Source organism: Musa acuminata, chromosome BXJ2-10 (assembly GCF_036884655.1).
Source record: "Musa acuminata AAA Group cultivar baxijiao chromosome BXJ2-10, Cavendish_Baxijiao_AAA, whole genome shotgun sequence".
In the NCBI taxonomy this organism is placed as follows: domain Eukaryota; kingdom Viridiplantae; phylum Streptophyta; class Magnoliopsida; order Zingiberales; family Musaceae; genus Musa; species Musa acuminata.
In genome coordinates this window covers 32,384,541-32,410,498 of record NC_088347.1, presented here as the reverse complement: position 1 = coordinate 32,410,498, position 25,958 = coordinate 32,384,541, and the positions used below count along the sequence as shown (strand labels likewise).

Below are 25,958 nucleotides of genomic sequence, written 5' to 3'. Positions count from 1 at the left end.
CATATTGTTTATGTCATCTCCTTTGAGATCAAAGAGAAGCAGACAATACACTGTTGGAAAAAGAGGGGGTTGCAAGCTTTTTCTTCTTTGACCACTTACATTACCTTTTCCTAACTTACAGTCCATGATAGGTTTAGGTAGGTATGTTTCTTTATGTTGATTGAGTCAAATATAGATCTGAAGAGGGGGGTCACATGGCATGTGCCTGCTTGAGCTAGCAGACTTGGGTCTCAACCCAACAAGTTTCAAAGATGAGGGATATCATGGCTGAAATCTAGATGGATTATTAAGAGTAATATTCTAAAAAACAATACAATATATTCAAAATATCATGAAAGTTTGACATGCACAAAGATATAACATATATGCTTTCTGCTGCTAATAGAGAAAAACGTTGCTGAAAAAAGCAGAGACTGCAACAAGTTATAAACAGCTACTTGATAGTCTATCTGATATATATTCCGATAAGATTGATAATGAAACATCCAAATGTCTCAGTCAATTGATGGACTATAAGAATCAATTCATTCCCTGGAAATACAAAAGAAAATAAAATAAAACAAAGGGTTGCCTATTGCTCATGAAGGAACAATCATTTGCAGTGGGCATGCATTATGGACAAGGTTTGTGTGTTTTGGATGCTCATACCATGAGATGGGAGACAAACTCAGAAAAGAATCATCATTAGATAAAAATAAATCAGCATTCATCATATGGTACAAAAATTCTCCCGTTACTGTGACCAGAGGAAGATTAAAATCTATGACACATTAAAGTAAACACCGTATTGACTCGACTGCTCGCCACCATTCATGTATGTACAGTATTACACAGGAATACGGTGTAATATACACCAGTATTATGCGAGACTCTGATGACACCCTTGTTGTGCAAATCATGGCAAACAATCTTGCTGCACATCTTCATGGCTGACACAGCCAATCCTGTATAGCCAGACGGAGAGCATGATTGGGAGTGAGATGTAGGTGTTTCAGCTTCAAGTTGGTCATAGGGGAAGTATCTCGTCCGCTATCCAACCACTCTCTCAGGGCCCTTCCTTCATAGGTAAATCCATCTGCTGCTACTTGAGGATCATGCATAATCTCCTGTAGCATTTAGAGCGTATGGTGTCAAGGTTACCAGACATTGAGCAGCTAAAATATCAACTAAAATTTTGCTCGTAATTAACAAGTAACCATGAGCAAACTTTTCATGTACACTTGCCTGAAGGATTGGGCACAGGAAGAACGGGGGTACTGGTCTTTCCTCCATCAAATGTAGGTACCCCAGGTCCTTCACCATCTCAGGTGTCAGCTCTGGTCGATCTTGAGCATTCAGTTCACTGCATTGCAAACCAATCTCTGCAAGATTTCTCGCCACATCGGTAGGCCAGTCACCAGCACTAGGATCCAAGATCGACTTCAAATTTCCAGATAACAAAGCCCGGCGTATCTCACCAGACAACCCCCTAGCCGGTTTCCCGGTGAGTAACTGGAGAATGATGATTCCAAAGGAATATACATCAGACTTCGTTGTTGATTCCATAGTCATTTGGTATTCAGGGTCGGAATAAGGAAATGCTGCCTGGGGTTCTCTGTATCGGCATAACGTTGGGTTGTGCCCTGTATCCTGCTGTATGAGCCGGCAAACTCCAAAATTTCCAAGTTTACAATTGTAGCTGTAGTCAAGAAAGATGTTCTCAGGCTTTAGGTCACCATGAACAATTTTCTCAGGTTTGCAGGAGTGCAAGAAGAGGAGCGCGCTTGAGATTTCAGCTATTATTCGGGCTCGGATCTTCCAATTCATTGGAGTGGCTCTGCAGAAGAGGCGATCTTGGAGCGTTCCATTGGGCATATACTCATAAACAACGGACAGGGCTTCTGGGCACATACCAATCAGCGTGACCAGATGTGGGTGCTTAATTTTACCGAGGACATGGACCTACAAGAACATAGGATACAAGAATGGTTTAGTCAACAGCACAAAACCACCACATGCAAAACCACGTAGCGTATTGTACTACTAATACATTCAAAGCCATCCTCACAATAAGCATTTAAAGGTCCCTTTTCACATCTTGGTCTGTTGAACTAGAAAATGATAATCCAAACCCAATTTGCTGATCATAGTTATATTGATGCATAGTATATCAATATTTACCAGTATTATGATCCTCTTAGATAATCTGGTCCACTCTAAACTGTTGCCTGATTATAGTTAAGTATGTTGGTAAAATGTGACCCAAAGTATGTAGTAAGTCGTTGACGATACTTGATCGACAGATATGGAAGTACCACAAGAATATACTAATTTTCTTTAAGGAATTATGATACATGCACAACTTCCTGGTGTTTCTAGAACCAAGTATTATCATGTTAACCAAGGACAACTATCATAAAATTTGGAATGCTAAGAAGATTTTAAAAATAATATCCAGTAAAGAACTAAGGATGGTAAAATTCAATAGTTTACAGGCTGAAAACCAAGCTGTTGTAAAGTGGAAAAGGATAAATAATTCCAAAGATTTTTTGACATAATAAGGGCTCTCAAGATTCAAATCTACATGAAACTTGAAATCTATAAAATGGTGTTATAGCTAAATATGACAGCCCATTGCATGAGACACCTGTCAGTTCATTGCTAGAGGGTCAACATATATAAAGAGTCTGTTTCCATAACCCAAACCCTCATCGCCGGGATCACAAAAGAAACGCAAGATAAGTTCAGGCATGTTGCTGCCCTCCGAATTGAATTTTTGCAACTAATCCATTAAGAATGTCCCAGTCTGCCACTCTCAAGACTGTCGTAAATACTATTGGTTGTTTATACAATCAACAGCAAAGAAACCAGACAGACCAAAACCAACATCTCCATACAAGCTAGAAACATAACCAAAAGAGACTTCTTTCCTAGGAATTCATTGCATTGGATCTCGCATGTAACATGTAGGGGCTATTCTATATTGCGTATTTCATTTATGAACCTTATGTTGGTCCTGAAAACTCACATTGACAGCATTGGATAAAATATCTGAACCAACATTTCATCTCGTAGACATCTAGAATATTATATATTTCTGAATAGAGGGTTCTTATATCTTCAAGTGGAAATTGTTGGATATATCTTTAATGAAATATGAATATCCAATCCTCATTGCAGTTGGTACTAACAAAAAATATGTTATTGCGCCTTTTGGAAAATGTCCCATTGCATTGAATTGATCATAGAATTATAGGATTTAGACAATAGAAAATCACAACTTAATCATATGCTTGAGGAGCAACATACCCGTTTGTGATGAACTGTAACTAAAATTTACTTGGATAGTCACAATGCGTTAGTTTGTTTGTGCGTACATGACAGGGAGCATACCTCTTGTTGAAACTCCACCTGGCCTCGAACATTATGCTGATGTAACCTTTTTATCATCACAGTTCTATTCATAATTTCTCCCTTGTAAAGACAACCATAGCCTCCTCGTCCTAACTTGAAGCTCTCTGAGAAGTCACAAGTAGCAGTTTGCAGATCTGACAATGTAAACTCTGCACAATCATATACATCATCACCATAAACAATAAGCTGGCTGCAATTTGGAGATGGGTCATGCCCACCGGATCCCAAATTTTCAAACTTGTTGTCCTCAATGTCATCTTTCTGGTTGATCTTCTGCCTTCCTCTATTAATAGTCTCTATTGACGATTGGATGATCTCCAATTCACCTTCAGCTTCATCCCTGAGAAGGGCCATTTCTTCAGCACGAGAATGTAGGAGGGCTATGTTTTCCATGACATTTTGCAACTCTCTCAAGACTTCATCCCTTTGGTTTACAATCTCTTCATGCTGCAACTTGATAGTTCTAAGAATATCTTCAAGCTCTTCTCTAATTTTGACTTCATGTTCACAGGCAGCTTCATGAGCTTTGACCTAGTCAAAACCAGGAACAATCATATAAGTTAGCTATCTACAGCCCAACAACTTAAAAGGAAACTATATGACAACCATCATTTTTGGCTGCTTTTGGTGATGTGCACACTTCAGTAGAAATCTAATTAAAGATGTTTTACACTAACATCTTATGCAAACTGTCAAATTCATGCGCGAATGAATAGAATATGAACCAATACAAACAAACAGACTGTGATAGCTTTAGCAATGCTTAGTTGATTGATATAAATAAATATAGTACGTATGTGCTATTGTTGCTTACTCTATTAACAGCTTCTGCAACTTCAGATTCCAGTTGTTTCCGTTTAGCAAGCTCGATAAATGCTTCTCTTTTAGATCTTTCAACTTCTGCTGCTACTTCTTTGAGCTGATCATACAAGATATCCTGATCCGGCTCATCCTATCATTTATATAAATGAAGTCAAAATTATGTCTGAGCAATTTCACGAGATAGCAATGAAGTGTTTGTGTGCATACCTTGGAGATAATTTCCGATAGAAACTCCATAACAGATGGGGAAGAATGCCATGAAGCTGCAGCAAGTGAAGGTTCCTGTGAACTGCAAAATTTTGTTGTACAAGTAACACAGGACTCGGCAGTTGGGATGACAACTGAATTATTGGATTCATTCTGATTCAAGCCCCTACTTCCTTGCAGATCAGCACCAAAGAAGCTATTGAGTGGACATTCCGGATGAAGCAATGGCTCAACATTGTGATCTTGTAAATTTAACCAGAATATCTCTCCATTAACAGATTCATCAGGCCTAAGAACTGGAAGTAAGTCATCTGTGAATTCACTAGCCTCCCTTGTCCAGATATGCCTGCCTTTGCTAACAAACCATATCTCACAGAATGGAGGTACATTTTTTGCAGTAAAAGTCATTTTGCTGGAGCTCCCAATCAACTTGAAGCAACTGTCATCAGTCCATTACAAGAAGTTCACTATCAGAGAGGCAATGCGTGATGATTGAAATATTTGATTCACTCTGATGCAACATAGAATGGGTAATATGTATGATAGAATGTGTGTGGGTCATTTCACACATCAAGCTGATCTATGATGCCACCGAACATTGTGCATATGCCAAAGTGTAACCTAAAAGCTGATGTAAAGTTTTGCACTCAAGGTGATGTCAAAATTATTATATCAAAGTGTAACCTAAAAGCTGTATTTATGCTGACACCACCTACCCTAGTTGCAGTTAAATTATACAAAGCAGCACAGGGGGCATTAATGAAACAAAGCACAATTAGTGGTAGGGAACAACAGAGCTTTAAATGATATTAGCATTTGGAACCTAGTATCAGTTACCAGCTTAAGCAATTAAACTCTTTTAAGCATTAAAATTTTACCCTAGACCTATCGGGTATCTAAATAAATTCTGGATCCTGAATAAATGGAATGAAAATTTCATTGCTTGTAAGCACAACAACTGTCTTTTTGAAACATGTTTTCTGGGAAACTTCAGTCCTAGTTAAATAAGCACAACATAACACGTGTTAATGCAACTTAACCAGCAAATTTACAGCAACTCTATAGAATTGCATTTTCCAGTCAAATAATATAAAACAACTCTTCAGAACTATTTCAACTTGTTCTACCTTGAATTTGACCAAAGTTCCTGAAGTTGGCATGTGCAAGGAAATGGTGATACAGTGAACTTGAAACAATGTTTGGTGGACAGGAAACCTAAAGATTAAAGGGGCCTAAGGAACAAGAAATATAAGAAGCCTAATGAATTGAAATAGTATCAAAATTCAAAGCATAGCAAACTTTAAGTGATAAAAGCATAATTTGCACAACCTAGAACATATAAGAAAAAGGAAAATACCCAAAAAAATGCCATACCAGCACAAAAAATAAGGATACAGGCATAACACAATATAAATTGATGTAGCTAGAAATTTGATTTATATCAGATTCAATATACCTCCAGAGTTTCCTTTTACATATCTCAGCATTAAATTATTGAAGTATTTCTGACTTCTATACTGAGATGGTTACTTTATAAAAAAGAAAATGGTGCATTCACCTGCCAAACACTAAATAAAAGATCCTCAAAAGGTTACATTGTTTGCTAAGTTCCAAAGGCTAGTCAAATTACTCAATGCCGAAATCTAGTTGCTGGTTGGTTGATGCCTAAAACTAGTTGCTGATGAAGAAAGTTAATCATATGACCAAAAATCTCTATGGAGGACACACAATTGTTTAGCTGGATATAAAAGTGGATATAGAGGAAAGAATAAATACCAGGAATCACCACTTACTTGTCTGAAGTTGATCCCATAACAAGCTTCCTAATTTGATCACTTTCAGTCACAATAACACTTGCATGCACCTGCACATTCCATAGTAGGTTTAGCTCCATACACTAGAATGACAATATTTAACAACATATATAAGTTGTTGCATAAAATTTCCACTTCTCTCAGAGATTAAGAGAGTAATTTGAATTGGTTTCTAACTTTACCAACTCCAAAAGACATTAGAGCACCAAAAACTGGTGCACCAATCCTTAAGAAGTGCTCAAGGATTTGGAATGATGCTGCAAGCACATGAGTTTCACTCAGGACCCTAATAGCCAAGTGACTGTCTACAAGAATTGCATCAAGGTGCTGAACCTACAGCCCTAACTTATGATAGAAATTTCCAAATAAGGAATATGCAGACTTGTAAGATACCCAGAGAAAAGATTCCGGTACTATCCTGTCAATTCAAGACCAAACAAGACCTAAAAACGATTCGCAATTCAGCAAAGTTGACTCTCAAATGCTGAACCCATGAAGGCTACAAAAAGAAAACAAAAATGACAAAAGAGAAGCACCTGTGCCTTAAGGCAGAAACTCAGATAATTGAATAGGATCTTCTTTGTCTCTTCCCTCTCAATTCTTCGATACGAGGACACCAGCTCCTCATTAGCTTGATTAACAGGAATTTTTCCTACTGAACATTGATTGACATCACTGTGAGGATAAAAGATAGTTCATACTAAAAGAGTAGAACAGGAATAAAGTACTGCTCAGGAAGATTAAGCATGTACACCACCATCATAATATTTAACCCACTTCATCGAAATTGATCAGGACTTTACGATGCGAAGATTTGGATACACTTTCAATTGTTCGAACCGACCAATTTCATGTTAGTGACAGCCACACCTACAAGCCATTTGGATCTAACAGGTGCAGGTGATTAACTCATGAACATGTACCTCAAGGAAGAATAAGATCCTACAACCAACAGGGCTTCTATAATACTTCATTCGATCAATTTGTATGTCTCAACATTATATAAGCTTCTACATGACTTCCCATCCCATGCTATTATTCGACAATCAAGTTTTCAACGACTCCTGTACTCTCTTATCCGACTGCAACAGAGCATCATACATCAACAAGATCTAAAACAGCTCATTTGGCACAAAAAGAAACCAGGATAAGCTAGATTTATCCAAAATACACATCATGCCAAATCTCCCATCGATGCTTGTAAAGTAAAGCCGCAGATTCCAATGTGCACATTCGCAACACAACAAACAACAACAGTAATAGCACTTAAAACCAAATATAAACCTGCAGCTTAGATACAGAAGCACGACAATGAAGGCTAATAATACCCATATGGTTAATGCCAAGGGCGAACCAATGAAGTGCAGCGCAGCCAATAATACAACCGAGAGAAACAAAAGCAAGAAAACCGACAATATTAAACCTAGAACTCGACATAATCCTAGAGGAGAGAGAGAGAGAGAGAGAGAGAGACTAACAGAGAGTGGGGATCAAGGGCGACGGCTGGTGAACATGGAGCAAACCGATCTCCCTGCATTCGAAGCGGCGAAAGGCCCAGCGGAGAAGCCCCAGGGTCTTCTCCGGTGATCGCCCGACCGCCACGTAGAGCTTTCCGGAAGCAGCGTCCCGGGGCCCGGGCGACGCCCGGTCAAGGAGGAAGCGGAGGGCCGCGCCCTGGGCCGGGCCTCCCCGGCCGTAGCGGTCCACAGCCGGACTGCGTGGCGGCGACGGGCTGAGCACCTCCATCGTCGCCGAATATCCCCGTGGTTTCCGCCGCCACGGACTTTCCTTTCGTTGCCTTGCCTGTCGAGGAGGAGGAAGGAGAGCGATGCGGGACAGGGCGTCCGGCTTTTTTCTGGTGATGGGGAGGCGCGATCGGGCTTCCCAGTGCTGACTTTGGTGACGACTCCGATGCGCGTAGGTGCGTGCATTCGCGAGGGGGCCAGCGCCGTTCGCACCTGTCCGGAGACCCACCGCGATCCCTACCTCCGTGATGACTTGGCAGTTGTTCTGGGTCCCGCACCACCTGTCAGAATCGAAACCACGGGTGAATCCGCAGTGGGGTGGCGCACGGAATTTTGTCATTCTGGACACATCAATGAGGCGGATCTTTCAGCATATTCCCACACCATGCTTACCTACCGTCAAACTATACCCGAATCGTCATGGATAAACCCCATTTTCTATTGCATTTCCTTCCGGTGTGCAACCAAAGTCTTATCAGCTTGCGTTACGGGGCCCACACGCTACCCCAGTCCAGCCTCCCATACCCAATATTCTAACCCACCCACTCTCTCTCAAGAAACTGACGTACAAGGCATATATCCCGGTTTGTAATAGCAAGATTGGGTGATGTGGACAAAGATGACGGCCGTCGGCCTATCAGAATGAGCTTCGAGTTCCCCATGTTAATCCTACGGTCTGCTATCACCTTGTATTTCATTTGAAAGAAGTTGCGATTATTATCTACCATGTACTAATCAAGAAGAGTCATGCTTTGGCATATCTATTACATGACACTGCGACATCCTCATGCAATAGATTCATCATTCTCATGTAGGGTTCATCTTTCAATATCTGACGAGTGATGAGCAGCAGTTAGTGACCACCATTAGCAGCATCTGTACACGAAATGATAGTATTATAAGCCTCGTTGATTAAAATATGATTGAGCATAGAGTATCTTTCTTTATTTTTCTTATAGATTTCTTTTGATAGAACATCTTAGTTAATTATAGTACAAATTAAAAGACGTCATGCGGATATCCGAAGGATCATACCGTAAGACTAACAATAAGAAAAATGGGAATTGTATCTGTAATAATTGTGTGCCCAGTTGTTCATTGAAGAGGAAACACAGGGAAGATTGACACTAAAAATACCTGTCCTGGATCCTTTGTTTCCGCCCAGCCTGGTCAAGCAGGGAAAGGGTGTATCGCACAGCCATGGCAACCAATAGAACTGGTTGATGACTTGGCGCAGGCTTATTTTCGTTTATTGTACGATAAATTAACATATATATATATATATATATAATGAATATATATTAATGAAGAGAACCCATCAGATGAATTGCATACCAGTTTGACGCAGCGGCTGACGTCAGGAAGCAGCCGATAGTGACATCAGCAGGACGGCGAGGGGTGAGCACCGGCCTCGAGAGGAGGAAGGAGAGTGGAAGTTTCGGCAGCCTACCTGCAGTAGTCACTCGGCGGTCTCATGAGAAACGAGCGTGGAAAGATGGGATGCACGCGTGAGATGTCAAAGCAAGCTAACCATGAAGTGACAGTTGAGTTTGGTGTTACCTTTGGATTGACATAGAGGAGTCTCGGAAGAACTTGGAGGACAAGAAATGTCTGATCACAACAGGATCTTCGTTTCTACACGGCAGATTTCTCGTCGACATCTGATACAGTCGATTTTGATCATCCCGTCGTGGTCAGTGAAGGAACCAACCTAACTGGTGTGAAAGAAGCAATGATTGATGCCTGCAGGATCGAACACGAAGCATCAGGAAAGAAACTGAGAGCAATAACTGCATAAAAATGAATGGAAATTAAGTGTTTGGAGTTATATGGTACAAGCAATCTAAAAAGAAGTGCCAATATGACAATTATATGCAGCCTCATCTCCACAAGTAGATGATTGTTTTTGCAATTCCAAAAACTTTAATCTCTCAGATCACATAAGTAGCAAATGAACTGTGAATGCGAGCAATCTAATAACAGTAATCTAGAAAAACAAGAGCCTGCCAGAGTGTCATGCAACTCACTGTGGACTCTACTCCCATCTTTTCTTCTGGGATGGGTCGAAATGACATGCAGCCTGTTATTGAGCTCAAAAAGTATAAATTAACTGATATACACGGCAAGGAAAAGGTGATTTTTGATGTCTTCATGGTTGAATATACGAGTTGGTATTCTCAGGATGACATGACATGAAAATTTATCCTGCTAATTGGGAAACAAGTGCAGGTAAGTCAGACTACATGGGCTCAAATGCATCAAAAGATAGGGAAACAAGTGCAGGCATAATATAGGGAAAGGATATTAGAATTCGATACCATCAGGAGAATTTGGCAGCCACCAATCTTCATGCTGGGTGCGATGGCTTGTAAATTGGGTGTCGGAATTGATCTGATATGAGAGTTATTCAATAGGACCATTCAAGAATTTCCATATTTTCTTGTAATGTTCATGACTGGAACCCTAGAATTCCAGCCAAACTGAAATCTCCAACATGACAGCTGCTTGAGAAAACTAAATTATGGCAGGATGCATAACCATTACCAAAAATCACCACAAGAGCACCAACCATCTCTAAAATGATGGAACCGCTTGTTATCTCTCACGATAATTTCCCTGCCTACCACTTTTGATACCAGCTTAGCAGCATTATGGCAATCTCTGCATATCCTTATGTTCTTGCACACCCTTATTTTCTTGTTCCCGCTTGTCTTCAGCAGTCCAAAAGAAATTGCTTGCTTCTCGCTGTGACCTTGCAATATCTTCAGCTTCTCTTCCTCTCCTTTCTCATGCAGCACTGAACTAGTGTCAGGAATATATCCGATACCGCGTATCTTCTCCTCTAAAGAGCACCACATTCTATGAATCTCGTCAGATTCTGGAAGTCTATTGTCTCCCGACACAAAATCGAAAACTCTACCGCCAACATCTATCCAGCTAAAACCAGGGTCCTTTTGGAGGCCAATCTCCTTCATTCTGTTTCTGATTCTTCGAACACCATCCCACCTCCCAGAACTTGCGTAAAGATTTGATGCCAAAACATAATGTTCAGCCTTGTCAGGCTCCAATTCTAACAGCTTCTCGATGACTCTCTCCCCCAAGCATATGTCTCCATGAGTTCTGCATGCGGCGAGCAATCCACTCCATATTCTGCCATCAGGTTCTTCTGGCATATCTTCAATTATCCTTGCTGCTTCAGCTAATTTACCTACCCGTCCAAGCATGTCCGCAACACACGCATAGTGCTCCAATTTTGGCTCCAAACTATGCTTATTCTTCATATACTCAAAATACCTTAGTCCCTCTTCCACCAGTCCTGCGTGATTGCATGCCATCAAAATACCAAGATAGGTGAAAGCATCAGGCTTCAACCCATGGCCTTCCATTTCATTATAGAGATCTATAGCTTCACTACCATAACCATTAATGCCATACCCCGTGATCATCACAGTCCATGAAACAGCATCCTTGTCCTTCAAATTGTCAAATAAGGTGCGGGCATGCTCTATGGAACCACATTTTGCATACATATCAATTATTGAGCTCCCGAGGAAGGTGTCTGCAGTGAAGCCAACCTTCAACGCATAGCAATGTGCCTCTTGCCCTAGCGGCAAGGCTGATAATTCAGCACAAGCCATGAAGACACTGGTAGTTGCAATGATAGAAGGTTCATATCCTTCATGTTGCATCTGACGAAATAGTTGGAGGGACTCCTGTGCAAGTCCATTCTGAAGGTACCCAGCAATCATAGCATTCCATGAGACAGAATCTTTGTCCTCCATAGTGTCAAACAAGAGCCTCGCTTCCTGTGATCTTCCACACTGGATGTAAAGCGAAAGAAGTGAAATCAAAATGAACGAGTCCTTTTCCAATCCATTCCTAAAGACATAACCATGGAGAGACCTGCCATTAAGAAGATCCTGTAGATGGGCACAAGCAAGCAGCAAACTTCCTACGCTAAACCAATCAGGCTCTAAACCAGAAGACGACATCCGAAGGAATAATTCTATAGCCTTGTTTGGATCACCATTCTGTGCATAACCACCAATCAGCGCATTCCATGCGCTGACGGTCTTGATCTCCACATCTTTGAAGATATTATCTGCAGAATCCAGCAAGCCACATTTTGCATAAGCTGCCATCAGAGCATTCGGCACCAAGTCATTAGTCTGTAGCCCATTTCTGATAACATAGGCATGGAGTTCCTTCACATGTTGTAGTTCCGATGGTCCCAAACAAGCAGGCAAAACATTCAAGACAGTCACTTCATTAGCCTTTATGCCCTCCTCTGATTGCATTTCACGCAGAATATCGAAGGCCCCATCTACATCTCCATTCCTTGCAACACCACCTATCATTGCATTCCAAGACACAACATTTCTCTGCTGGTTATGGCCAAAAAGCAATTGTGCATCCGATAAACAACCGCACTTTGCATACATATCGACCAACGCATTACTCACTCTGAGTTCATGATCCAAATCCAACTTCACCGACATCCCATGTACAACTCTCCCCATCTCAAGCCATCCATCGACCGCACACATAGGCAGCACTGTCACCGCCGTTGCATCGTCCGGTCTCATACTCTCTTCATCGACCGACAGCATCTCTTTGAACAAATCGAATCCATCTTGCAACAAGGCGTTGTCGGAAAAAGCAGACATCATCGTGTTCCAAGAAACCAAGTTTCTCTCAGGCATTGTATCGAACACGTGAGCTGCCTCATCGACGTAACCGCACTTGCCATACATCGATATCAGTGAATTGTTCACGAAAGTATCAGAACCCAGTCCAAGCTTCACGGCGACCCCATGCACGGCTTCCCCGGTCGACATGTTCGACAGGCCCGCGCAGGACTTCAAGACGCAGGGGAGGGTGAAGTTATCGGGTCTGAGTTCGGTCGCGGACATCAGCAGCAAGAAGGTGTCGACGGCTTCGACGAAGAGCTCGTTGCGGGCGTATCCGCTGATCATGGCGTTCCACTGGAAAAGGTTCCTGCGGGGGAGGGCGTCGAAGACGCGGCGGGCGTCGGAAGGGGAGCCGCAGGCGAAGTACATGGTGAGGAGGCGGGTGGTGAGAACGGGGTTGGACATAAGGCCCTCGGAGGAAGCGACGACGCCGTGGACGCGGCTGCCGAGCTCGAGGTCGCCCCGGGCACCGCAAGCCTGCAGGAGAAGGCCGACGCCATCGGCGAGGGGGGGCAAGCCGGCGGGTTCCGCGACGAGGAGGAGATGGAGGGCCTCGTCGAGGCTGCCCTGGGCGCAGAGGGCGCCCAGGCGCTGAGGGAGCAAGGTAGGTGGAGGTGGCGGGAGCGAGACATGGGAGGAGGATACGGAGAGGGAGGCGACAGCTCTGTTACTTCTCTGCTGCTGCTTGAGTTGTGCTCTTATGGTGGTGGACGTCTGTGGATGGCGGTGGGGAAGAATGGGAGGAGGCAAGTAGATTAAGGCGGAGTTGGGTGCCGTCAGGACCATCGTCTTCCGCCGGTATCAGCGCTACCTTGCGCGTGCTCTCCGCCCTCGGTAGCTCGGATAAAGCAAGATCGATGATGTTTTCTTGAATTTTTATTTATTTTTTTTTTAGAAGAAAAAAAATCCTGTGTAATTTTCATATTCATAACTCTAAATTCAAAATTAACATATTTATTCCTCCAAAACCCAGAAAAAATATGTTGTAATTATCTCCCTTGACTATTAGCTAAAGCTAATACATCTTGAAAATTCATTATTGTTAGATGAAAACCGAGTCAATCCCAAGTCAAATTTTTGCCAACCCTATCTGATACCATTCCATCCATCACTATGTCAGGAACATATCCGACAATAGTTTATATATATATGTTAACGAAGATTCGGATCATCAAAATTGCATCCCTCCTGCGTTGCCTCAACGTATCTCGAGTCCTCTGTTTCAATTCATCCTTTAATGTCATCTACCTGTCTGTCACGATCATCGAGGTTGAAATTTCATTGATCTACTGGTGTTCGAATCTCCACGTATCTTCTTGTCTCTTTCCAACGCACGTCACTCTAAACTCCACTAAATTCTTCATCATCTAGTTTAAATTATCTCCCGTTCTAATATAATAATATACAGATCACATATTTGTAATTTTCTACGAATTAATTATCTATAAGATAGCATATCTAAATATATAATTATATATATGAACTGTCAGCGGATTACTCGCCAATATACCTGCTATTCGATTGGTGGAAGCGCATGAGGGACCACAACACGTCGCGTCGGGTGGGACGTCAGTGTCAAACTATTTATTTCCGCGACTGAGGCGGAATAGGTGGGACGTACGGGTGGTCGAGCGCGGACCACCACGTCGTTGATTTCCGTGCTAGACACGTGGTCGGTGGATGACGGGTCTTCGCCTCTATAAAGTGAGAGGCTCGGGAAGGTACCCGAGCATTCGTGCCTACTCCCGTGAAGAGTCCAATTCAATTTAGGCTTCTTTTGGTGTTGCTTTGTGTGGTAGACGAGAGAGAAATGTCTTGCAGCGGAGGGAACTGTGGGTGCGGATCCAGCTGCAGCTGTGGCAGCGGCTGTGGAGGGTAAGGAACAGAAGAAAAGCTGGTCTTGGTTTGGAGTTGTGTATGGAATCCATATGTTTTACCTTTTCTCTTTTGGGTGTGTGCAGATGCAGGATGCTTACTGACCTGGGTGAGGAGAGGAGCAGCACCTCGCAGACCATGATCATGGGGGTTGCACCTCAGAAGGGGTCTGTTGCTGTTCTTTCCGATTGATCCCTTTCATTTCTCTTTGGCTTCATGTTGACCGTGTGATGGTTTTTGGTTCACAGGCACTTTGAGGAGCTTGAGACGGCCGCTGGGTCCGAGAACGGGTGCAAGTGCGGCTCCAACTGCACCTGCGACCCCTGCAACTGCAAGTGAGAAGCTTTAGCGGTTTGGAGGAAGGAAGGAGAGAGAGGGACGGAGCATGAGTGCTGGTGTTGGTCTCTGTGGTGCTTCCTAGTTTGTGTTTAGAGAGTCAGTCCTACTACTGCTATAAAATAAGATGATATGGTTGGCTGATGTATGAGAAAGAACACCTCTCTCTCTTCCTCGTTTTAGATTGTAGTTGAGGATGTATGATTCTGTGTTCTAAGATAATTACTATGTGAATGCAATCTCTATGATTTCGTGTGCAACTTGTCCATCTGCAACTTTTCTTCTTCCTTTAGCTTGAAGGAAAGGCCATGTTTCACTTTCGTCATTGATTTCGTGTGGGAGTCGCCATCGCCGTGTCAGCCTGTCAGAGGTAGATTGATCATGAGAACGATGGAAAGTTGACTCATCATCCACGGACATTCATTGAGATGACAAAGAAAACACTTACAAAGATAATAATGTGCTTTGGACTATGATCTCACAGAACCACTATTAGATAATTGAATCACAGCAATTTCACTTGATCTCCTGATTGATATTATGTATCATTTCATCTTTCGAAACGGTTTGTTCATATCATTAGTCAATTAAATCAACCAATCAACCCGAACAAAAGAGAGAAAAATACCTTCTGTGAGCATCCAATCATGATGATCCGTCGAAGAACTTGGGATCTTCTCTGAAGGATTGGAATCCCCGTTCCGATGAGCACCCGAGCGGATGGAAACACTGTGGCCATAAGAATCAAAACCACGAGTCAGTGAAATTTCAAGAACTGCAATGATGATGTCACGAGCACAGACGTGACTCTTTTGGTTGTATGTGTCAAGGTTCGCGAGGCGAACAGGATCCATCCCTGGTGTGTGTCCTCCGGACAAGTAAAAGCCACATCAAACAGAGGGTGTCCACAGTTCTTGTTACAGTATAGTGATAAGGATCGACCAAAACTAGTCTCATGAGAAACACAGCCATCTCAGTTAATGACACATTCAACCTTTCATGATTCCAGTTGGCTGCTTGGGATGAAGGAACTTGGTCGTACGATTGAGATTGCAGCAGCTGCATTAGAATTATACCTCTGATATGCAGCTTGTTCGAGGATTCAACTTCAAGAATAATAATGATGGGAAGAACAGGCAAATGTTCCTCCAAACACAGTCCATGTTGCTGGAGGAGCCCTCTCTAATCATCAGGCATCGACCAGCCCTGCACACCACAGTCAAGTTTCAAATTTCAGAGACCTATATCGATAACAAGTGTAGAAATGAAAACAGAAACGATTCCCACGAATCATACAGACTCTGCTCCAGCCTTCATTTTATTAAATAGGGAAATGTTCACTACAAGGATAGTCACCCATATATGATTTCCACTTGATCCAGATCCTCAACATCATTGATCAAGTGAAGATGAGAGGTGACAAGCACGGCGACGGAATCATTTAACATAACTAATTGCATAAACTACAAGGTGATCTGATAACACATCAAGTGAAATAGTTGATAAATTCAGCAGCAGTAGCTACAGCACCAGCGGTGATAGCATCCTTGATAACCTTGTCTCTTCCATTATTGCTGGCTGCTGAAATAAGCAACCCACTTATCGCACCACCAAGCGTTGCATTCTTCTGCAAGAGTAAGAAGAGGTTAATGAGAATCCTATAATCTGATCAACAAAATACACAAAATCTGCTCCACCTTAGTCTAATTTTCTGGTTCACCAAGAGATGGCAAATAATTAGACCAGGAAACAAACAGAGTTCACAAATTACTCATTTATATAACCTTTAAATATAAAAACAAGAAGTGAAAATGAGAAACATTTGAGATGAACTTGAGAACAGATAAATCAGCTCAACAGAGGTGATGATGCATCCAAGCACAGAGGAATCGAGATTACCCAGTCTCTTTTACCACGGATCCTTTCCACACCGTACTCCATTCCCGCGTATACCCCAGCTGCAGTTCCTATAATAATGTATTGCACAGAAAGAACACAACAAAGTAAGCACCAAAAGTGCACCAATTAAGAAGCAGCAGCCTATTTTTGCTGATGTTGAAAACGTTAAGCTTACCCCAATATACTCCCTCTTTACACATCTTCTTCAGCTGCAGTCGTAGCACAGCGTCAGTGACAAAGGAACATGATTTTCATGTTCAGTTTCTTTGTATAAACAATGGCAGAGAATACACGATGATTTGTGATGGACTAATTTATGGGAAATTCTAAGTTACTTAGTCTTTAGATTCAGCAAATAATATTGCATTAGTCAAGCCAGATGCCTCAATAACACAATTAGTTACCAGGAAAGCATAACTTCTTGTCATGCACTTGAGTTGTGATAACCGATCAGGGTGATCCATTTTCACCAAATAATTACTACATAACAAAGAAACTAAGGCTGCCCTTCTATTATATTTGAACTTGTCATACAGATATCAGAATATAGAAGAAGAAAAAGGAAATACCCAATTAACCATGTTCAAGCAACACCAAAATAAAAAAGAATTTAAATACTCTAACTAAACTAAACATATGATTTTTTTTATATCTCAACGATAGTAAAAGTTCATACAGCTGACCCCAAATAGATAGGACTAATAGCTTTGTTATTGTTGCTGTTAACTTTTTCCGCAGGCAATATGCTAAACACCAGCTTATTTTACCCAGGTAACTAGCATGCTTTCGAGTTGTCATGGTGTTAGCCCATATTCTTTACCAGTTTTTTCCTAGGATTGAATCCTAGACATAAACAAGAACTAACTGGTTAAGGCATTAGGTATTATATTGATTATTACAACCAACCGAGTCAAGATGGTTTTCCTTTATAACTAGCCAATGAATAGGTCAAGGAGACATATACTGTTACAGCTCTCAGTACACTTATGGGGATATGTACTACTAGTGGTATACAAGAAAAGATGGAAGTTGATGCATAATTTCTGGTACTCTGAAAAGCAAGCTGCAGAAAAAGCAAACGTTTAGAACAGGAAGAACTAACAAGACATCAGAGAGTTGCCATATTGACAAATTTTACTCACATCATGCTGTGTAAAAGGATCACAAGGCATCATAATATCAACATGTACCCAATGCTTGATACACTAACAAATGAAACAATCAATTTGTACTTACAGCAGCCTCTAGTTTTCCCTTGCTGATACTCCCTGCAAAAAATGTAGACACGCAAGTCACATTTATATAAAAGTAACAGGTAAGATTGCAAATTGGAACAAAACATCCTCTTAGCAATATTTATGAGAAGGTAAAAGTTCCAGAGGAGGAACTAAGAGATCCTAACGTGGCCCTTTGTTAGGTGGTGTGCCTATAATGAACGATCATAACAAAACTGGAGGTCCAAAACGTATACGAGCAAAAGGACCCATCCACCAAGCTAGTGCTAGAGTTCTCCCTTATTGGTGCGTTCTAAAGACCAACCCCATAAATGGAAAAGCAGCCTAACCAGCCCAAATGATAAAGATTTAGTATCAGATGCTACTGTTCCAATTGCTGCAGAAATTTACTAATTCAAATTCAGACTGGAAAGGCAGTAGCAACGACATTGATCATCACCACAACCAAAAATCTAGTTAGTTGTGGGAAAATAGCAATAATCCTAGCCCACACTTATAATCACTACTAATGGGACTGAGGTCTCGTTCTAACTCCATACCCACCAGTTACAAATTATTGAGTGCATGTGGCTTTGATGAGTATTCACTTCAATCCCCAACCAGGGAATCATATCAAAGATGATCGATCAAGCAAAAATTGCTAGGCACTTATTAGATGCATGACTATTCTTTCTCGCACGAGGAAATTAAAGCATCACGAATGCTTCCAAATCAAAGTGGATTCCGGAACCAATCCCACCACTAGAAAGCGGTCCATTCCTGCATCTAAAAATCATCCATTCACGACGAAAACTACCTATTCAGCATCTCGAAGTCATAAAGTAGTACGATGTTTCATGAAAAGAAAAGAAAAGAAAAGAAAAGGTGCAGCAGCAGCAGCAGCAAATGGGCATTCCCTTATCGTGTCAGCAAAATCGATTTCGTTTAAAATGCAAGAACAGGCATCAGCAACACATTTGCCCTTATGACTACAACCCAAAATCGAGATCAGAGAACGGATGAGAAAGCAAGTAGAAGGGCAAAAGCAAGTTGAATCGGAGATAGGGGGACGGAACTACCTTTATCCATGCAATGGTAGGTTTCCTCCACGGCAACCTTGGAAGCGGCGACCTGTGCAAACGGTGAGGCATGAGAAGAAGGTAACCGAAGGGGAGGGAAGGGGAGAAAAAAGGGAGTGGAGTGGATACAGTTCCGATCTTGAGGAAGCCGTCGACGGTGCGGTTAAGGAAGGGATTTCCCGTGTCGATGACAACATCGATCTTAGGGGAAGAAATGGAACCGGCAAGCACGCTCCTCGGCATGTCTCACACTCGCTCGCTCCTTTCTTTCGTTCTTTCTCGGGGGCTATCTACGAACGAGGGATGGAGTATAAGAGGAGACGGAGAAGCCGAGGGAGTGAGGAAGTCTCGAGAGGAGGAAGCAAACCAACAAACCAAACAAACGGAGCACCGTTCCTTCAACCCCGCCGAGGGATCCACAACGCGGAAACGGCTCATCGCTCATGATGCCACGATTGGGGAAGGGTTAAGTTGGGTTGGACTCGTTCTCCCTGCGATAGAGGATAAAGAGAGAGCGAGAGCGGTGGGTCAGTCACACGAGTTTTACGTGAGCTATGTTTAGCTTTGGAGCAACGGAAGCGTACACGCGGGAGAGAAAGTAAAGTAGATCGATCACACGAGTTCTACGCGACTGACGAGCGATACTTATTTCTGCGTTAAAGTGGTTCCACTGACAGAATATTGAAGACAACCGGCGAGTGGCGGCAGTCTCCAACGGAGACAATAAAAGGAGCCTTTCTTGGTCTTCCCTATCACGTTGGGAACGTCACTTTCTTCTGTAGAGCCTGCAACAGAAAGGAAAATGTCACCAAAAACAAAACCATAGAGGGGACAGCGTTGAAGCCAGTTTCATCGATAATTGACACATCAGCGTAGCATCTCCGGCAGCGACACATAATCATACAGTACAAATAATTGAAGATGGGATATGTTGACGATCAGTTAGTTGGGTGTGCGAAGATGAATAGTGCAGATCTGTTCAGAAAAGGAGTGCAAATTTTTATATTTAAAAAAAAAATATTATTTTATAAAAATAAAACATCTATATTTATTTAACATGTTATCATTAATTTTATTAATAAAAATATAAAATTAAAAATTAAAAAAATTAATATTTTAATTGATGATGAACGATAATATTGTTAGAATTTACAATTGATTGTTAAAATATTAAAATTATAAAGCAACCTAATACAATTATCTAATACCGAAAGAGCTATCAATATAAATATAAAGCAACATCAATCAATAATTATATCGATATCGATGCAAAACATCCACTATCAATTAAAATATTAAAATTATAATTTATTTTTTATTTTTTATGTTTTTATTAATAAGATCAACGATGTTAGAATAAATAAATCTAAATATTTCACTATAAAAATACTAATGTAACTTTTTAAGATATAAGAATCAAAACATTAAAAATAATTAACTTTGGATAATCTAAAATTAATCCGTAAATTATAGCCAAAAGCACCACAGCCTACCTTAATAAATGAGAGCTAGCTACATTAGAAGTTGATCCCTATCATAATGACGTGTGAACAAGCGACTACTGTATCCACTAACCAAACAACGATCCAGAATTTTCCAGATCAGTTATAATTAATTATTCAGCAGCTGGATTCCAAAAAGAAAGTGGAAAGCATTGTTGGAGTTATCTGATACAATACACCAAATCCATATCGGTGTCGTCTAGTGTTCACAAAAATCACTGTCATATTAGTATGGGCAACGGTAAGATCTACAATGAGTAACTTAATAAATATCCATTATACAAAATAGTACGCAAACTGAAGCTTAACAAGTCTCTTGTAAAGTAATTGAAATAATATTTACCTTAGTCATTATACACATACATTCATGACAAAAGTTTGATATCATCATTTGCCAATTGAGACAAATAACTTTGGTGCATCTACCTCTGCCGAAGATCTCGCTGAAAAGGAGCAAAGAACACAACTTAATGTCAGTTCTTTTTTCATCAACAATTCTAGTATATACTAGCAAAATCGTTTTAAACAATGATCACATGATGGTTCATCATGAAGTGCTTGATTTTTTTTTTTCTAGATTCCATTTTCCAATATTTCTTGTTTTGATTGTGTAGCTTCACCAAGTAGTACCTTATAGCAGAATCCAACTGCCCAATGCAAGTTCATGATTTGGTATATATGCAGAAAAGAAGAGGGCATCGGACCAAATCTAAACAGGCAACGATATATTTTTCCAATGAACCTAAAGCATCTAAAGGCAAATCAAGCAATCAGAAATATTTGAATCATTAATACACCGCAAGGTTACCTGATGTAAAAGCATATTGTACCAATACAATTGTACTAGGAAACCATACTGGAATTTCCAGATAGGATTCGCTATTCGAATGATATCAAATAATTCCAACATAACTAGGGTGGATAAGGTCCATAATAGCTCTAAAAGATTAGTCTGAGCCGTAGGAAAAGAATTTACTATGAAGACACTGAACACATGAATGCTAAAAAAGTAAGATTAGCACATGAATGCTTGGACAAGCTGCTTATACATTATAGACTTATATTTGACATTTGATTCTAGTGCAAAGCGAAAACAGCAACTACTGAAAAACAAACACTAAACAACTTACTCTTGGACCGCGGTCTGGTGCTTGTGGCCGTCTGCTACCTGATTTCTCAGGTTGCTGAATAATATGTGGACTGTCATGTTTATAGAAAGCTTGTAAGGTCCTTATCATGAATGGGCGCACTATATTTACTTCCATTGCAGAGAGATTTTTTAGCTGCAATAAGAAATTATCATATAAGGCAAGAGTTCAATTTTTTATATATGTAATCAGGGTAGTCAACACTCGTGATCTTATTGTGTGTGTGTGTGTGTATATATATATATATACAGAGAGAGAGAGAGAGGGTACAAGCAGAGAGTCCACCTTGGAAAACCATTTTCAGTTTTGAAAACAAGACATGAGAGAAATGTTCTAAAATTTTAGCAATATATTTTTCCCATTTCAGGTCATATTTTCGCATACTTCATACAGTTGACAATTACATAGACAATAGTCAAAAGTCATGGTTCATTTAAGATAAGCCACAAAGAGTCAAACCAAAGTAGATCAAAATTTCAGTCAGTAAAAATAAAGTGTTTAAGTCTCTTGCTATTTGTTAATTAGGGTTACATACATGGAAGAAAATATAGAACATTGTTTCATTTGGTCAACTTAGACATCAGTATATACACACGCGCACGCATACACACACACACATATGTATATCAGTATATATATATATATACATACATACACACACACACACACACACATATATATATATATATATACATATATACACATACATATATGTATCACCTAATCTTTAGGTACCACTTTATGAAGCCTCCTTAGGCACCCAGTGACAACAAATTGTTACCTACACCAACAACACAAAAAGTGACCAGCAACCAATTCCTGGTCCTTAAGGTGACTCCAACAACTATATGTAGCCTCTATAGACTATCTTTAGTCTTTAAACTCTCATGTAGCTATAAAACATGCATGTGCAAAAAAAAGAAATACTGTGTTCAAAACAAGCGAAAAAGGGGAATACTGAAGGAGCAGTTAAGGTCTGCAGACTTGGATTAAACAACTATTTGACTGGCTGACACTAGGTTCCAAGGGTCGAGAGTTTACCTCACCAGGCATTTGACAATCTCTTTACATTAAGAGTCCTGCCTGTAATATTCTGGAGCAGATTTATACATATTTAATTTCATTGTTCCCCTAAAACAGTCATATTAACAGTGATACAGATAAAAAATAATGTCCTTAAATAATGGAAATAAATGGATTCATCGTATGTATACCTTTACTGCATGTGTACGACCAGATATCGTCTGCAAGCCAGTTTCCACCTTATGGAACCTCACATCTCTAATATCCTCAATTAAAGATCTCACCTGTATGGTCATGACTGACAATGAGAACAAAGAAATATAGATCGCTGTACAACTTGCATTTGTGCATTTAATGCTCACCATGTATATATCTTGGATATTATCATGAGCACTGGAGAGGACCATGATTAGATTAGCATCTCAATAATGGCAATATAAGAAGGCAAGAGAAACGAAACATGGGATGATCATATACTGTTTAAATAAAAGCTTTGAAATTTCAATGTAGTGGAAAGGCAGAGGTTGAAATTCCCTAGGAGACTCTCGTTCTGCTTCTAGGATTTGCATCAACTTATCTGCAAATGAAAAATGAGTGAACTACGATATTTTGAGCCAGATAATAGGAATGCCCTTAAAGCAGAAGTCATTTAAAAGAAAGAAAAAAATAGAACAAGGATGAAATGAAGGACAATAAAATTGACATATAGCAATCAACTTGATGTCTGTTAAAAGAACCCCCAAAGCAAAAGATGTTTTATCTGATGCTAATTATTGCTGGATGAATACGAGGTAAAAGGTCACAAACTGAATATAGACCTTGAGAAATCTGATAGTGGAAAAAACTAAAAATATTAGCCAACAAAAGCAGTACAACCCTCAGGAAAGAAGCCTTGATGATATAGTGTGTAGTCCTGAAAGAAAGTTGACATGGGACTCTTGCATTGTTTTTTTGTGGTTGATGCAATACAGATGTTGAGGGTAAGAGTATATCAATAGACTAGTACAGATCAAAAAGTTCAGCCGGTATTCTGGACTAAGAACCGACAACATTTAACTCTTTCAGCATAACACTATAAAACATAAGGCAATTTGTTTGAACTCTATGATATAGAAACATGACCATTACAGACAAAAATATATATAGAGAGAGAGTACTCTGACTGGTTTTCAGTTTTATTTCATATAAATGCTCAAGCCTCTAGAATCATAAAAAATTTCAAGTTATACATACATACATAATACATACATATTGTAAATGATATTTTTCAACTTCTGATGGACAACCACATTCTAGCACAATTTTGTTTACCAGCATAAAAGAGCCACACTATCACGATATGTGGCGCCAGGCTGACAACACATGCCCAATTACATCCCAATGTGTCATGCATACTGATCAAGCATGCAGATGTAGGCACCTCCATTCTGGATCTCGGTTTAACAGCATAACATAATGTCTAATTCAGTAAACACTGAACGATCAGTGATTTAACTAACTCTTTATATTTAACCTTCAAACCTCGTGAAAGCAACTATTTGAACAGCAGCAAAGGAATAAACTCTCACCAACTGACATCCAATCAGGAGCACGAATGTCGCATTTTCCGCGTTCCTTCAGAGCCACCGCCAGCCACAACGGTACTTCACTAGCAATGTTCGGACGGAAAGGGCCGAAATCACCCTGACATCGCACGAACACCAAAATCACCATCAATTACACGGATTAGAGCCATCCACAGTTCTCATCAGAACAAAACCCACATCCACGACGGTAATGGGGAAGGCAAGAAAAAGATCAAATTACACAGATCATGTGCAGAGACCCCAGTGACAATTTGGGGATGATCTCCACCTTTTCATCCTCCGCGAGAAACTCCACCTGAAGAAAAGGTCCAATCCCCATACATCAGGATCGCTCGTACTGAAGAGATCGGAAGCGATGAGAAGATATACGCACCTCCGGAGGAGAGAATACGGACAGATGGGGATCGGATTGGCCCGCCATTGATCGCAAATCTAGGGTTCTTGGTAGAACCCTCGCAGATGGGATGGAGATTCGGGGTGAGCGAAGCGGAAAAGAAACCCTAGTTACTTTTGGCGGCCATTCCCGCTCAATATACTTATATACACCCTTCTCGAGGGCGGGAAGTAAGGATTTGGTCTTTTTCGCATTTGCAGGCGGCAACAGCCGAAACGTTACACCCGATCCGGATACTATTATAACGGTATATGCTGCTATGAACATAAATAAAAAAGAAGATTGCCAATCTTATTAATTTAAAATAGTTAGTTAATAATAAAATATTTAATATTTAATGTTTTATTGATTATTTTAATAATGTGAGCATGATCATAATTTCAGTACTCTCGAATCAGCATATTAAATATATTTCTGATTTAAAAATATAATAATAAAAATTATAAGGTCTTATGATCAAATTTTATCTTAATTAGTTATCCTTTATAGATAAAATAATAATAATAATTATTATTATATATTTTTACATTAATATAATTTCATCTATTTCGTAATCAAAATAGATGCTATAAAAGTTTTGGAGTTTCAAAGTTTACTCTGCTATCATTTATTTTCTTTTTCATTTCTTAAAATTAGTTTGAATTGGAGAATGAAATAATGACATGATCAACACCCCAACAATCACACGGTCGATATCTCGATGCTACGCAATTGATATTTCAATGTTACATCTCTAACATTTCAATTGTATATTATTGATATGGAGCCATCTCTCGTACATTACCAATCATATTATAATTATTAAACGTCATATGAATTTTAAACAATACGATTCATGTAGTTTCATATAGGATCAAGAGATACACGTAACCATCCTTAACATCATTATGTATTACTAATATATTTGCAATCCATACCTTCCTTTTTAAATTGACTTAAGTATCAAAGGAATTTCGTCGTATGTGACTATAATATAATTTTGTAGGGTTCAGTAGTTTAATTTAATACTCTAATCAGACAATCAAATTTTAATTTAATATGACTTAAAAGTGATATGTTATTCTTACCGAGCATATTTTTCGCTTTGGCCAACTATTATCTCAATGGAGTCCACGGTGAATGGGCGAAGTAGGTCTCATCTATTGTTGTTATTTTCTTCTTCATGCAATGAAATCGAACAAGTCTTGAGACTCGTTCTCCCGAGACGTTCAAACGAGAAACACTATACGT

At 40.1% G+C, this 25,958-nt stretch overlaps 4 protein-coding genes across 13 annotated transcripts; 1 reads left to right on the top strand and 3 right to left on the bottom strand.

Moving 5' to 3' along the window:
- Positions 1 to 670: 670 nt before the first annotated feature.
- Positions 671 to 14,406, bottom strand: LOC103968987 (U-box domain-containing protein 33). 8 transcript variants are annotated; one of them, XM_065129686.1, is made up of 12 exons: positions 10,300 to 10,510; positions 10,009 to 10,186; positions 9,542 to 9,724; positions 9,317 to 9,431; positions 7,715 to 8,857; positions 6,773 to 6,891; positions 6,216 to 6,286; positions 4,423 to 4,861; positions 4,208 to 4,345; positions 3,373 to 3,924; positions 1,225 to 1,941; positions 671 to 1,106 (listed from the first exon to the last, which is right to left on the bottom strand). In XM_065129686.1, exons 5-12 carry the CDS (start codon positions 8,319 to 8,321, stop codon positions 924 to 926), a joined length of 2,826 nt encoding a protein of 941 aa, XP_064985758.1. In that variant the 5' UTR covers positions 8,322 to 8,857; positions 9,317 to 9,431; positions 9,542 to 9,724; positions 10,009 to 10,186; positions 10,300 to 10,510; the 3' UTR covers positions 671 to 923. The 8 variants fall into 8 exon arrangements, 2 of the variants coding, with proteins under 2 accessions (XP_064985758.1, XP_064985760.1); XM_065129688.1 differs by lacking the exons at positions 10,009 to 10,186; positions 10,300 to 10,510 and having other exon boundaries at positions 7,715 to 8,262; positions 9,542 to 9,556; XR_010491938.1 differs by lacking the exons at positions 671 to 1,106; positions 1,225 to 1,941; positions 3,373 to 3,924; ... (2 more) ...; positions 6,216 to 6,286; positions 6,773 to 6,891 and having other exon boundaries at positions 8,123 to 8,262; positions 10,009 to 10,189; positions 10,300 to 14,406.
- Positions 14,390 to 15,143, top strand: LOC135625229 (metallothionein-like protein type 2). Its single transcript, XM_065129691.1, has 3 exons — positions 14,390 to 14,547; positions 14,634 to 14,714; positions 14,796 to 15,143. The coding sequence occupies exons 1-3, from the start codon at positions 14,483 to 14,485 to the stop codon at positions 14,884 to 14,886; spliced, it is 237 nt and encodes a 78-aa protein (XP_064985763.1). The 5' UTR covers positions 14,390 to 14,482; the 3' UTR covers positions 14,887 to 15,143.
- A 1,033-nt stretch (positions 15,144 to 16,176) lies between these two features.
- Positions 16,177 to 19,582, bottom strand: LOC103968984 (outer envelope pore protein 16, chloroplastic). Of its 2 annotated transcripts, none has more exons than XM_009382369.3 (7): positions 19,451 to 19,582; positions 19,205 to 19,361; positions 19,076 to 19,127; positions 18,019 to 18,050; positions 16,958 to 16,991; positions 16,783 to 16,850; positions 16,177 to 16,510 (listed from the first exon to the last, which is right to left on the bottom strand). In XM_009382369.3, exons 2-7 carry the CDS (start codon positions 19,316 to 19,318, stop codon positions 16,370 to 16,372), a joined length of 441 nt encoding a protein of 146 aa, XP_009380644.1. In that variant the 5' UTR covers positions 19,319 to 19,361; positions 19,451 to 19,582; the 3' UTR covers positions 16,177 to 16,369. The 2 variants fall into 2 exon arrangements, with proteins under 2 accessions (XP_009380644.1, XP_009380645.1); XM_009382370.3 differs by having other exon boundaries at positions 19,205 to 19,365; positions 19,451 to 19,580.
- Positions 19,583 to 20,807: 1,225 nt separating this feature from the next.
- LOC103969857 (DNA replication complex GINS protein PSF2) lies at positions 20,808 to 24,832 on the bottom strand. Of its 2 annotated transcripts, none has more exons than XM_018819453.2 (8): positions 24,708 to 24,832; positions 24,555 to 24,629; positions 24,317 to 24,431; positions 23,226 to 23,325; positions 23,111 to 23,141; positions 22,940 to 23,032; positions 21,708 to 21,860; positions 20,808 to 21,020 (listed from the first exon to the last, which is right to left on the bottom strand). In XM_018819453.2, the coding sequence occupies exons 1-8, from the start codon at positions 24,753 to 24,755 to the stop codon at positions 21,000 to 21,002; spliced, it is 636 nt and encodes a 211-aa protein (XP_018674998.2). In that variant the 5' UTR covers positions 24,756 to 24,832; the 3' UTR covers positions 20,808 to 20,999. The 2 variants fall into 2 exon arrangements, with proteins under 2 accessions (XP_018674998.2, XP_064985757.1); XM_065129685.1 differs by lacking the exon at positions 20,808 to 21,020 and adding an exon at positions 22,767 to 22,818 and having other exon boundaries at positions 21,732 to 21,860.
- Positions 24,833 to 25,958: the final 1,126 nt, after the last annotated feature.

Coding starts and splice junctions, on each gene's coding strand:
- LOC103968987 (XM_065129686.1), bottom strand. CDS start 8,321: ATGACAAAATTCCGTGCGCCACCCCACTGCGGATTCACCCGTGGTTTC. Junction 1,942..3,372: donor AGGTGGAGTTTCAACAAGAG/GTATGCTCCCTG, acceptor ATGTTCTTGTAG/GTCCATGTCCTCGGTAAAAT. Junction 1,107..1,224: donor TCCTGTGCCCAATCCTTCAG/GCAAGTGTACAT, acceptor TAAATGCTACAG/GAGATTATGCATGATCCTCA.
- LOC135625229 (XM_065129691.1), top strand. CDS start 14,483: ATGTCTTGCAGCGGAGGGAACTGTGGGTGCGGATCCAGCTGCAGCTGT. Junction 14,548..14,633: donor TGTGGCAGCGGCTGTGGAGG/GTAAGGAACAGA, acceptor GGGTGTGTGCAG/ATGCAGGATGCTTACTGACC. Junction 14,715..14,795: donor GGGGTTGCACCTCAGAAGGG/GTCTGTTGCTGT, acceptor TTTGGTTCACAG/GCACTTTGAGGAGCTTGAGA.
- LOC103968984 (XM_009382369.3), bottom strand. CDS start 19,318: ATGCCGAGGAGCGTGCTTGCCGGTTCCATTTCTTCCCCTAAGATCGAT. Junction 19,128..19,204: donor GCTTCCTCAAGATCGGAACT/GTATCCACTCCA, acceptor CCGTTTGCACAG/GTCGCCGCTTCCAAGGTTGC. Junction 18,051..19,075: donor CTACCATTGCATGGATAAAG/GTAGTTCCGTCC, acceptor CATTTTTTGCAG/GGAGTATCAGCAAGGGAAAA.
- LOC103969857 (XM_018819453.2), bottom strand. CDS start 24,755: ATGGCGGGCCAATCCGATCCCCATCTGTCCGTATTCTCTCCTCCGGAG. Junction 23,033..23,110: donor ATATCCAAGATATATACATG/GTGAGCATTAAA, acceptor ATGACCATACAG/GTGAGATCTTTAATTGAGGA. Junction 21,021..21,707: donor CACCAGACCGCGGTCCAAGA/GTAAGTTGTTTA, acceptor GCTCCTTTTCAG/CGAGATCTTCGGCAGAGGTA.